The sequence below is a fragment of the Ricinus communis genome, chromosome 1 (genome assembly GCF_019578655.1).
Source record: "Ricinus communis isolate WT05 ecotype wild-type chromosome 1, ASM1957865v1, whole genome shotgun sequence".
Classification (NCBI taxonomy): Eukaryota; Viridiplantae; Streptophyta; class Magnoliopsida; order Malpighiales; family Euphorbiaceae; genus Ricinus; species Ricinus communis.
In genome coordinates this window covers 32,467,987-32,480,089 of record NC_063256.1, presented here as the reverse complement: position 1 = coordinate 32,480,089, position 12,103 = coordinate 32,467,987, and the positions used below count along the sequence as shown (strand labels likewise).

At 31.3% G+C, this 12,103-nt stretch overlaps 1 protein-coding gene across 1 annotated transcript; it reads right to left on the bottom strand.

Annotated features, from left to right (window-relative positions):
- Positions 1-2,153: 2,153 nt before the first annotated feature.
- LOC8261146 (ammonium transporter 1 member 4) lies at positions 2,154-4,720 on the bottom strand. The gene has a single exon (XM_002516648.3). The coding sequence runs from the start codon at positions 4,617-4,619 to the stop codon at positions 3,159-3,161; it is 1,461 nt and encodes a 486-aa protein (XP_002516694.1). The 5' UTR covers positions 4,620-4,720; the 3' UTR covers positions 2,154-3,158.
- Positions 4,721-12,103: the final 7,383 nt, after the last annotated feature.

Here is a 12,103-nt window from a genome sequence, read left to right as displayed (position 1 = left end):
ATATTAGACTTAAGAATACAAAACAAAAACAAATTAAAATACTATTTATTATATAAATTTTTCTGCATTTTTATAATAAAAATCTCATAAAAATAATATTTCATATGAAAATCTCATTGAAAATATTAAAGTTTATATACAAAAGATCAGTGTAATTGTAACAATATTCATAAGAAAATTTCTTTAAAAATAAAAATAGAATTAATTGAATATAAGTGTATAATTAAGAAAATTTGTAACTATAAAAAATAAACAGCTGGATGACCATTTAATAACCAATAATAATTAAGAACTATTCTATAAGATTCTAGAATACCAATTTTTCAAAGGAATGACAGGTTACTTGGGTGTACGGATACACGTGTGTGCACAACGGCCGTTAAGAGCCTAACGGAAAATGGTGCGTCTCAAAAATAGTTTAACTTATTTCTTTTAACAATTTAAAGATGCAATAATTCTTTTTCATAATAGTACCTGAACTTTTTTTATTTTTTGAACTAGTATCTCAAACCAGAGGAATGCAAAGATTTTCTTCAAGCTTGGACCCAGGCACAAGCTACAAAACAAACTAGAACAGTCCATCAATCTCCTCTTCCACCTCAATTAAAATGGCAGATGCCACCTATTGGCCATCTCAAGTACAATTTTGATGCCGCCACCTTTACTCAGACTAATACAAGAAGAGTTGGTATAGTCATTCGAAATGAAAGAGGCAGATTTCTCTAGGGCTATTATAAGATCATCGATGACGTGTTTCACTCTGAGGAATCTGAAGCAATAGCTTTTAAAGAAGCTCTATCTTGGATTCTGTCAATACAACTAAACAACATCATCTTTAAGACAGATGCACTTACAGTTTTCAAAGCTTTTTCGGTTTATAATCTGAATCAGTTGAAGTTTAGTTTTTTAGTTAAAGATTGTATTTCTTTGTTTAACTAAGGAATTGGTTTTTCTTTATTCTAGATGCGTAGGCAAGCTAGTGGTGCTGCTCATTGCTTTGCAAGAGTCTCGTTCTCTCATACTAGCCCTAGTTTCTGGCACGAAACTCCTATATTTATAGAGTCAGTGCTCAATCCGGATGTTCATATTTTGATTTAATGAAGTACCGTTTTCTTTTAAAAGAAAATCTTAACTAACTATATATATTATATAAATTATTTATCTTTCAAGTAAGTTTAGAATGTGTACATATATAAACTAATAGGCCGATTCTAAATTGAAATTGATTTATATAGTGGACAGTTATTTTTAATATTTAATAAATTAAATAATATTTAATATTAAAATATAAGTTTATTGTGATTTTTTTATAATTGAAACGGCAAAATTTTATTTATTTATTAACTTAATTAAATTTGATATTTTTTTATTATATTTTGCATTACCAACTTAATTAAAGTTTCTTTCAATTCAATAGAAATTGTGCTTAAAAAATAAAATCTACACAGATAAAATCACCATATTTAATGATATCTTCTGACGACATATCAACAAAATAATATATTTTGTATATATATTTTCTGAAATTTTATAATATTAAATTATTCTATTTAGCATATGTATGATAATATATTTAGTATTCAATAGTAATATTTTGATATACTTAACCAGTTATAGAAATTAATTTGTCAAAACTAATTTCTGATATTTGATTTATATTTTGGTGTGAATTTTAATATTTTAATATATATATTTTTTACATATTTAGATTAGTACTGAAATTAATTATTGGTATCTATTTTATTTTTAATTTCCAATTTCATATATTTTTATATTCATTTTAATTTAGTATATATTTAGTTAGTATATCGTTTGGTATATAACACTTAATTTGACAAATAATACATGGTAGACAATAATATTTTAATACATTTGTTTGATATTTCTGTTTAATTTGCTTTAACTCGAGACATAAACAAAGACAATGATAATTTTGTTAAGCGGAACTCTAAAGGATCTAATGTACAAAAAAATATATATATAAATAAATAAAAAATCTATTTTGACATGAAACGAATATATCCATAGATCCATGAAATGGATATATTCATAGACCCTTGATTTATATTTATGAGATAATAAAATAAGACAAAATCTTTACCAAGAATTGATTCACAGAGGAATGAACGTATTAGTACACATAAGTGCGGGCATAAAATACCAAAGGAGTTATTCATGTTCAAGCAAGTTTCAACAATACTATTGTGACAGTTATAGATATACAGGGTCGAGTGATTTCTTAGTTCTTCGCCAGCACTTATGGATTCAAGGGCACAAGAAGAGGAATGCCATTTACAGTTCAAACCGCAACGGGAAATGCTATTCGAATAGTAGTGGATCAAACTATGCAACAGACAGAAGTCATGATAAAAGGTCCTGGTCTCGGGCGAAATACAGCATTAAGAGCTATTCGCAGAAGTGGTGTATTATTAAGCTTCTTGCAGTTGCCAGCTGTTATTTCAGTCCCAAACTAAATTAAGTCAGCATGAAGAACTGGATTTCAAGCTAAAATTTGTACAATAATACACTTGAAGCTTACTTCATCGCTAAGCCACTCTCTTTATTCTGTAGTTCTGTTATTGGATAACCTTGCTAACATGGAATCCTTCAAACCATAGAAGAAAATGTCTACTGATGTGAGTACAAGAAACACAGCCTAATGTTTTCACCATCAACACCACAAAAGACGCTTTCAGTTCTGCAAAATCCTCCATCTCACATTGCTTAGTGAGAAATCTTTTTCGATAGCAAGAAAACAGATGAAGCTCAGTAACCCAGAGTATTTTATTGGTGCAACCCAACATCCTCAGTGTTAGAACTCCCTTCTAATGCTAATATAAAAGAAAAAAAAAAAAAAAAGGAAAAGAAAAAGGCCAAGCGAATGTTACTTTCTTATTCAGAAATCTACCTGAAAGCTTTATATATATAAATGTATCAAGAAATGAAGAACAGCAAGTCTAAAAACCATATGTGCATATCTAGCTCAACTCATATCATCTCATTCATACACTAAGGAGCTCAATGATTTTATTCAGGTGAGTCAGCTACTAAATAAAAGGGCCTCTCCCGCTCAATTGGTAACTAAATAATAAATCAATAACACCATAACTCAATGCACTAAAACATGGATCTCCCTATGCTAAAATCTATCTTACTTATCAAACAACAATCTTTTGACCATTTTCTCCTACTGCATATTCATAAGCTTGGCCACCATGGCTAGTCAGGTCCATTCCTGCCATTTCCTCCTCTTCTCTAATCCTTAATAGCTTCAGTTTATGCAGAATGAAAAACAGTGTCCCCATAGTCACACTAACCCAAGCAACTATCACGAAAATCTGTACAATATGTGCACCCAACAATCTTGCACCACTTCCCATGAACAATCCATATGGTCTGCCTGGATGACCAGGATAAACCTCATTAACATATGCCTCCTTAGCGAACAATGCAGTGAATATAATTCCCCAAGCACCACAACCCCCATGAAGCTGCGCTGCCTCTAGAGGATCATCGTAATGGAGTTTCTCAGCCAATTTGTTGCATCCAATGAGTACCCAAGCAGCAACAAATCCACAAATAATAGCAGCCCAAGGATCAACAACTGAGCAACCACCAGTAATGGCAGCAAAACCACCAAGCAAACCATTGCAAACATCAGTAACATTCCAATGACCCACCAGCAATCTTTTACCAAAAAGAGTAGTTAATGCAGCTGTGCAACCTGCTAGGGTAGTAGTCACAGCAGTCCTACCAATAGCACTCCATTGTCCATAATATGAACCGCTACCATCATAAACCTTTAAGATATTGATAAATGAACCAGGATTGAATCCATACCAACCAAACCATAACAGGAAAGTACCCAACACAACCAAAGTCCCACTATGTCCTCTCAAAGCAACAGCACGGCCTGAACAATCAAACCTACCAATGCGCGGGCCTTCAATCAATGCACCCCATAATCCAGCAATAGCACCAACTAAATGAACGACACCAGAGCCAGCAAAATCAATAACACCAGAACCAAACAAAAGATTATCCGATCTACCAGGACTAGCCCAACCGTCAACAGACCAAAACCAATGTGCAACAATAGGATACACCAAGCCAGTTAGAAAAGATGAATATAATAAATAAGCAACAAACTGGGTTCTCTCAGCTATTGATCCACTGGTAATTCCTGCTGCTGCTATAGCAAAAGCCCATTGATACAAAAAATACCCATAATCGAAAGATGGTGAAGGGAACTTACTTAAGCCGAAAGAATGCCCACCAACGAAACCATTTGACGGTGATCCAAAGGCAAAGGCAAAACCAAAAATATAATAGAAAAGCCCACCGGTGGCAGCATCAAGGACATTGGTAAGCATGATATTCATGGTGTTTTTGGCTCGTACAGAACCAGCACAAAGCATGGCAAAACCAAGTTGCATGGCGAAAACTAGGTACGTAGAGAAAAGAAGGTAAGTGTTATCAACCGCATAAGTAGTGTCAACAAACTTATTAGAAACGGCATCAAAACGGCCGCAAATGTACTCCGCAGCAGCAGAAGCATTGGCTGCGCCGCCCAGGAGAGGGCGGAGATCTGCGGCGGAGCAACCGAGAGGGGACGCCATTGGGAGAGGGATGGGAAAGGAGTTGTGGGAGCTGTAAAATACTACACTATAATTGGTGGGTGGGGAAATTAAGGGTTGGTAGAGGTTGGTTGGTGGTGAGGATTTATACTGTGAAACGAATTGCTGAAGATTCTTAATTTTAGGTAACAAGAATGATTCCTTAAATGAATTAAAAATTAATATTTGTTTAAGGTCTTGTTTGTTCTGTGTTATAGCTATTAGTCTTCTTTTAAATTTTGAGAGATTTTCAAAGTTCATGGATTTTTAATTAAAATTTTATGAATTTTAAATTATAATTATAAATAATAGAATTAATGAATTCTAAAGATTGTATTATTTGAATTCAAAAATAAAATTATTATTATTATTATATATATATATAAATTATTTTAAAAGTTATTCAATATTTCAATATTTGATTGTAACTAAGAAATATAAGTTTTTGTAGTAAGTATAAATAATGTTCTTTTCCTTGACGAAAAATATTGTTCAATATAAACTGATATTTAATATTATTTTAAATATCAGCAAATAACGTTTCATATAACTTTATAGTAATTAAATAATAATTAAGTTTTTAAAAACAAAAATATTAATAATACATAATTCTTTATTTGAAAAATATCTTACAGAAATTAGATATTTTTCACCAAAACAAATGAGGTCTTAACGATAAGAGTCTGGTAATTACGAGTAGTGATAAAAAAAAAGATTCTTTGGTTGGTTGCAGGCTGGATCTTTCTGTGTTGTTAGTGATATTCCACATCTGAGTAACTAAATTAGGAATCTTACTTGTAAAAAGGAATCTACTTGGTCAAAAAAGAATTACTAAAAATTAGGATTCTGTTGCAATTAATCCTATTTTTCAGAGATCTCCCCATCTCATGCTTATACAAAATTCTAATTGAATCATTTTAATTAGGATTGTATCAAAAACAAAATATAAATTCCATATATAATTATTTTACTAAATAATAAAATTTCAACTATTAATTTTAAATCTAATAATTAAAATTATTATTAATATGTTGGTTTCAAAATAAAAATTATATTAATATGACCTGATATGTTATTGAGAACATAAACAATCACAAGGGATTAATTTCATAGAAATTTACTTTGGTTAATCGAAGATAACTGCATGTATATTTTCCATTGTAATTTTGAATTTCCTTTCTTTCGGTTAATCTCAATACAACAACATCAGGTAATTGAATAGCATTAGGAGATAAAAACAAATATTATAAAATTAATTTGTTATTAGAGATATTAAATCTACCTAAAAGATAACAAAAATTTACTTATTTTAATTTGTATTACTAGCTAAATGAGGTAGATTTATCATTTTTATTTTATATTTTTATGTTTGATATTCGTGAATTGAAGGATATCACATTTTTTTTATAGCAACTAATATGTTTCAAAATTTATACTATAATATGCTAAAAATATACTAAAATATATGAAGATATTATTAAAATAAAATTTAAGAATATATTTAACGATAAAAGAAACATACTAAAATAATACTAATAAAATATCAAAAGAATACTATAATGCAGTTCCAAAAAAACCATATAAATAAAATCTTTCGAAAAAGAATTAAAAAGAAAATTCGTAAAAAGGACCATAAAAACATTTCAGAGCATTTTCCTGTAATCTTGTAAAAGTCCCTTAGTTTTTTCACAGTAACCACAAGGAGGAAAGCTGCCTTTATTGATAGTTTTTTTTTTTTTTTTTTTTTTTTTAAGATTTTTGCACATTTGGCTTTTCCATGGTTATTGCCCTGTGACTTCTTGCCATTCTTATTTCAGAAATTTTTGCCCATGTGCTTGGATTGAAAAGCATCTTCAGCTACATCATCAGACTTTATCAAAACTTTTTGCTTCTATTCTCGGTGCTTGCTGAGAAACTCTGCAATTATGAGTCTTTGTAAGTCACAAGACTCTTCTATTGCATAGATCATTGCCTCAAATTCTCAGGCACATTCACTGTGATCTTTTCGACAACTTTATGATCTGGAAATACTTTTCCATGGCACCCCTAAATGGGATAAATTTTAGAAGTGGGTATATAAATGTATGTAAATATGTTTTAAAGTTTGGTTTGTGTGAAACTTTAGCCCCTCTTCTAAAATTATTTCTGGCTCCTTACTATTTTACAACATCTATCACTTTGCTAGAATACTTCTAGACAGATTGATTATTTTTCATTTTTGTAAACTCAAACTCTCTTTTCAAGATAATAAGTCTAATAATCTTGCCTTTATCACTGTCTTCAAACGACTCCTTAAACTTGTTCCATATTTATTTGGAAGTTTCCAAATTCATTACCTGATGAAAATATGATTAGTACATCCTATATGAATGTAGGTCATAGTCTTATCCTTTTTAGCTTTTCATCTTCATATACCTTAATCTTGTCAGATAAACGTCTTAAAAGCCAGTTGGACATTTTGCTTTTTGTTTCATATATAGTAGTATTATTATGTAATGAATATTGTTTTATTAATGGCAGTTGTCTAACATTCATTTTTGTAGTAATATAATAATTGAATGAGTCCAATAATATTTATTAAAGACTTAATTCTCAAGAGTTGAGAATATGAGTGACAAATGATCTTTAGAATAAATATTATAAAATAGTTCTTGATTGTAGGATTAAATATTGGCCATCTTTAATCCGTATGAGATACTAATATATATAAGATGGTGAGTTTCATGCCATTTAGTACGAGTTATTAAGTTAATCATTATGGGTCACTTGTAAGAGAAGTGGACTGAACATATGACTTGAAGAAATAATGAATCACATGGATGATTTACTTAAGTGACCGATTCATTATTAAGTTATGATAGTGTAACTAATCCTTAGACCTGAGATGATAGAGTTGTCTCATGAATATGTAATTAGAATTTGCTTATGTTTTAGGTATCCGTTCATATCTAGAATGGGTACTTGCAGATAGTGGCTCTAGTTGCATATGTATGGAGGCAAGTGTTCATCAACAAAGAATTCACTTCCTTGAGTAAACAATGAGAATATCCTATGCGATTCCATAACATCTTGACTAAGAAATCATTGACCAAGGTAATTACAATTAATAGAAAAGGAGTTTTCGTATTAATCATATTTAGTCAAGATGTATCCTAGATTTGGTCATAGAATCAAGTTATTGGATTTGACTATTTCATGACCCTCACTTGATTGGGATATTGTTCAATGGAAAGATTTAATTACACGGTAATCATAAATAAAGAGTTCATGGATGATCAATGCCTTTTTTCTATTAATTGGGTAATTATAATATGTTGCTAGACATTATTTATAATTTATAAGAACGATTGAGGGACAATTATTTAATTGTTCACTTAGTTGATTAAGTGTTTTAATTAATATTAAATTCCCATTGCCTTAATAATGAACCTAGAAAGTCACACACATTAAGATCAACTCAAGCACGACTATAGACTTGACTTGTATCTCGAGTAAGAACGCTAGCATCTTCCAAAATTAAAGTCCGTAAATATCTAACTAATGGTAATGTATAATATGTAAGTGTTATATATTGAAGGAGCTTGACACATGTCATCACAAAAGAGTTTGTGATAACATGTATTTATACAAAAACTTAACTCGTGTCATCATAAAAGGTTTATGATGACATGTGTAGAGAAAGCATCTGGACACGTGTCATCACAAAATGGTTTTATGATGACATGTGTTAGGAAAGTAGCTTGACACGTGTTATCACCAAAAAGAGTTTTAGGATGACATGTGTTAAGAAAGTAGCTTGACACGCAGTGCCAATATAGCTTAACACGTGTCATCACAAAAGAGTTTTATGATGACATGTGTCAATATTGCTTGACACATGTCATCATAAAAGAACTTTATAATGTCATGTGTTTGTATATTGACACATGTCATTATAAAAGAATTTTATAATGACATGTGTTTGTACAAATGTATTAAGGATTATGAATCATTAATACTATATAAGAAGGTTTCTTACTCCTATTATCATAAGAAGAAGAGATAATAACATACTTACTATCATAACAAGGTTATCACATAGGAAACTTGAGAGTGGAGAAGGAGTTCTTCATCTTCAAGAAGTGAATAGCTTTACTTGAGGTTGGTTGTGTGAGATAATCTAGAGGATTTGTAATTGTGAATCTTTATTTGATTCTCTAACAAAAACATCATCAAAAATTAAGAATCGAATTCTGCTCTTCAAAGGTTGTAGTCTTTGTCTTTGTGTTCTTCACGTTCATAAAAGAAAAGTTATTTTCTTTTTTCAACTTAAATCATCAACTACAACTTGTAACCTTAATTTCCATGAGATGTGAAATGTTTAGAGCTTTCGCTGCGCCAATTTATGTGTTTTTCTAATAAATCTGAGATAAAGTTGGATTGGTCCTTAAAGGAGGTGGATCAGTATCATTCATAAAAACTTGCTAAGAACTTTGAGATTTTAAATGATATTTTATCTTTATTTTTCAAATATGATATTGCTCTTCATTAAAAGTTGAAATTGCAGGACATGCATTACGAGAAGAGGAAATTTGCTCTTGTAAGAAAATAATCAAATGATTTAGAAATAAATTTACTCATAAATCAACCTTACAACCCATAAGACATGAAGCAATGATACTACTGCTGAAATCAGATTCAAATTCTTATAATAGAAAATAAACTAAAAAAGTGATAAGTACAAAGTGTGAGCACGACTTTTTTGGAGCTTGCCCTAAGCGATTACGGCTATGTCACTGTGGTAGAGGTTGTTTCATCCGTACTAGGCTCGATTTAAAAGTGAGCCGTTCAGGAAGAGGTCTCAAGGGATCACGACAACTGCGGTGACCACGAATTATCGAAGAAGACTAGGAGTCGCCACCTGGGTAAAATAACTATGACAAATAGAGAGAGGCAATGGATGGTAGCTTGGATTCCTTGTAGAGAGCCCGACTTTCCCCCTTCCTGAATCAAAGATTTTGGTTTAGTGCTGAGAAGCGGTTAGGCACCCCAACACGCCCGGACACATAGTCCGACCTCTACTAGACTTTAAGGCTTTTGGTTTTCTTAATTGTACTAACCTAGCTTGGCTGCAATCCATTTTATTACAATGACATTTTATTCTCTTATTTAATTATGTATAAAGTAAGGAAAAGAGATTACTAACCTACCATACATCTACCTACATAGAAGACACATTGGTACCACTAAACCTAAGGGAGGTACGTCAGTAACTTAGATTTTATCTAACATGTCAAAGTGACTAAATAGAACCATTTTTTGTTTAAGCATTTGGATGTCATGTTCAATTTATCTATGAGCAATCAGGTGAATGAAATATGGAAGGCTAGGGACTCATATTGATGAGTTGATTTATTTTAGTAAGCATGTGATGTGATCAATCAATCTAAGTCTGATTTACCTTTAGCATGTGAGGTGAGATCTAAATATATTAAAGTGATAAATATAACAAATATAAAGAATAGGAAGAAAGGAATTAATAAGGTACAAAATGGATGAACAAAATGTAGGGAGAAATAACTAGCATCCTAAATAAACTTAAACCAATAATCAACAAGACATCAAAAGAATCACAATGTCCAAACAAAATTGGACCCATCTTCATCAAAGGCTTTAAGGTAAATCAAAAGTTAGTCTGATGCTCATAAAATAATTAAAATACTAAAAGAAATATAACCAAACACATTTACTATAAAAATAGGCATTCAAATAGAATTAATCCTACCAAATCTAACCTAAGGAAAATATTAACGTTAAAACATTAAATCAAACATAATCATGCTAATAATCAGCTTATTAACCTATTTATTATGAAAACTACGTTTAAATCATAAAACAAATTAAATCATAAATTTTATCCTTTAAAAATCAACAACTCCAACCTATAGCACAAAACTCTAATCGATCAATAAAACAAAAAAAAATTTAAACTTGTTTCACTCTAATCTTTTACTAATCATGCATTAACAACTAATTAAACACATTCAACCATTAAAGAAAATATTAATGTTAAAACTTAGCTAAACATATTAAATAATATCGAATCAACATTAAAATCCATGAAATAGAAACTAAACATGTTCATTGAGTAATATGTAAAAGCTTTTAAGAGCCAAAATTAACCAAAATAATCACAAAAATAAAAACATTAAGCTTCTATGAGCATATCCTGCACATGGGCTAAGGGAAGCCCGCGTGGCCTAAGGTAGGGTAAGCTCTCAAAAGCTTGGACCTTTTGATTTTGGGGCTTTCACCAAAAATAATTTTTAAATGGAAAATGGATGTGAAATATGATGAAATGAACGTAAATAAGCACACCAAGCAAGTTTGTTCTGTAGAGTTCGACCCTCGGGTATACCTTTGAAATTTTCAAAAGGAAGTGGACTTTGTTGGTGAGAAGGAACTTGTTCAAGCTCTTATGACTCCAAGTGACACTCTAGGATCTTCTAGAATAAAAGGACTAAAACTACAAAACATAAGAAAAATAAGTTTGAGGGTCTTTTGGGTTTGATTTAAAGGAGAGGATAGTAATGGGATATGGGTCTTCTATGAGCTATCAATGAAAGCTTAAAGGTTATCCTGAGGAATTTTTATTGCGGGAAGACTCAAGAATAATGTCTTTTTTAAGGTATTGGGTATATGGAATCAAAACTTCTTGGGTAATGGGTGAAAGTGGTGAAGATTATAGGGTTTATTATATTAAGGAATGGGTATGGTGAAGTTTCTTTCGGATTTGTGATGCGGGGAAGGAGCTTAAAACTTATGGAGGTTTTCTTATGGCTAGGGTGAGTATAGAAAATGTTTTTTTTTTTTTTTCTTGTTTAGGGTTTGGGTAGAATAATATGAATATATAGGTATTTATAGGGTTTATAGGTTTTTTATTTATTTTAAATGGTGATTGGTTTAATGTTTAAGGGTCAAGGATTTAAGCTTATGTTTTTTAGAATAGGTGAGATGGTGGCATGCATCCCTAGAAGGGAATATGCCTCATAGGTTTTCCTTTTTTAGAAAGATTACATTATGGGCCTTTAGTCCATGTGGGCTTAGCCTTACCCTACGTAGAGTTAGCTTAGCCCACGTGGACCTCACTATGCCTAGGTGGACTTAGCTTAGCCCACATGATCTAGGCCTTCGTCCACATGGATAATGAGGCTTTTCAAGGGCTTTGAGGTTTTAGGCATCTCAGTTTAAGGCTTTTAGAGCTTTATGATCTCGGTTAAGGTTTTAGGCTTTAGTTTGGGTCTTTAGGATTTCGATTAGGGTTTTATGCTTCAATTAAGTAGTTTCGATTAAGGTTTTAGGTTTCCATTGGGGTTTTGAAGGTTTCTCGGTCTTAGTTTTAGGATTTTATTAATCCATTCCAGGGTCTCCAAGTGTCCTTTGGTGCCTTTCAGAGCTTTTTTCCATCTTTCCATAAAGCTCATGCAATTGGACTTATTCTAGTCTCG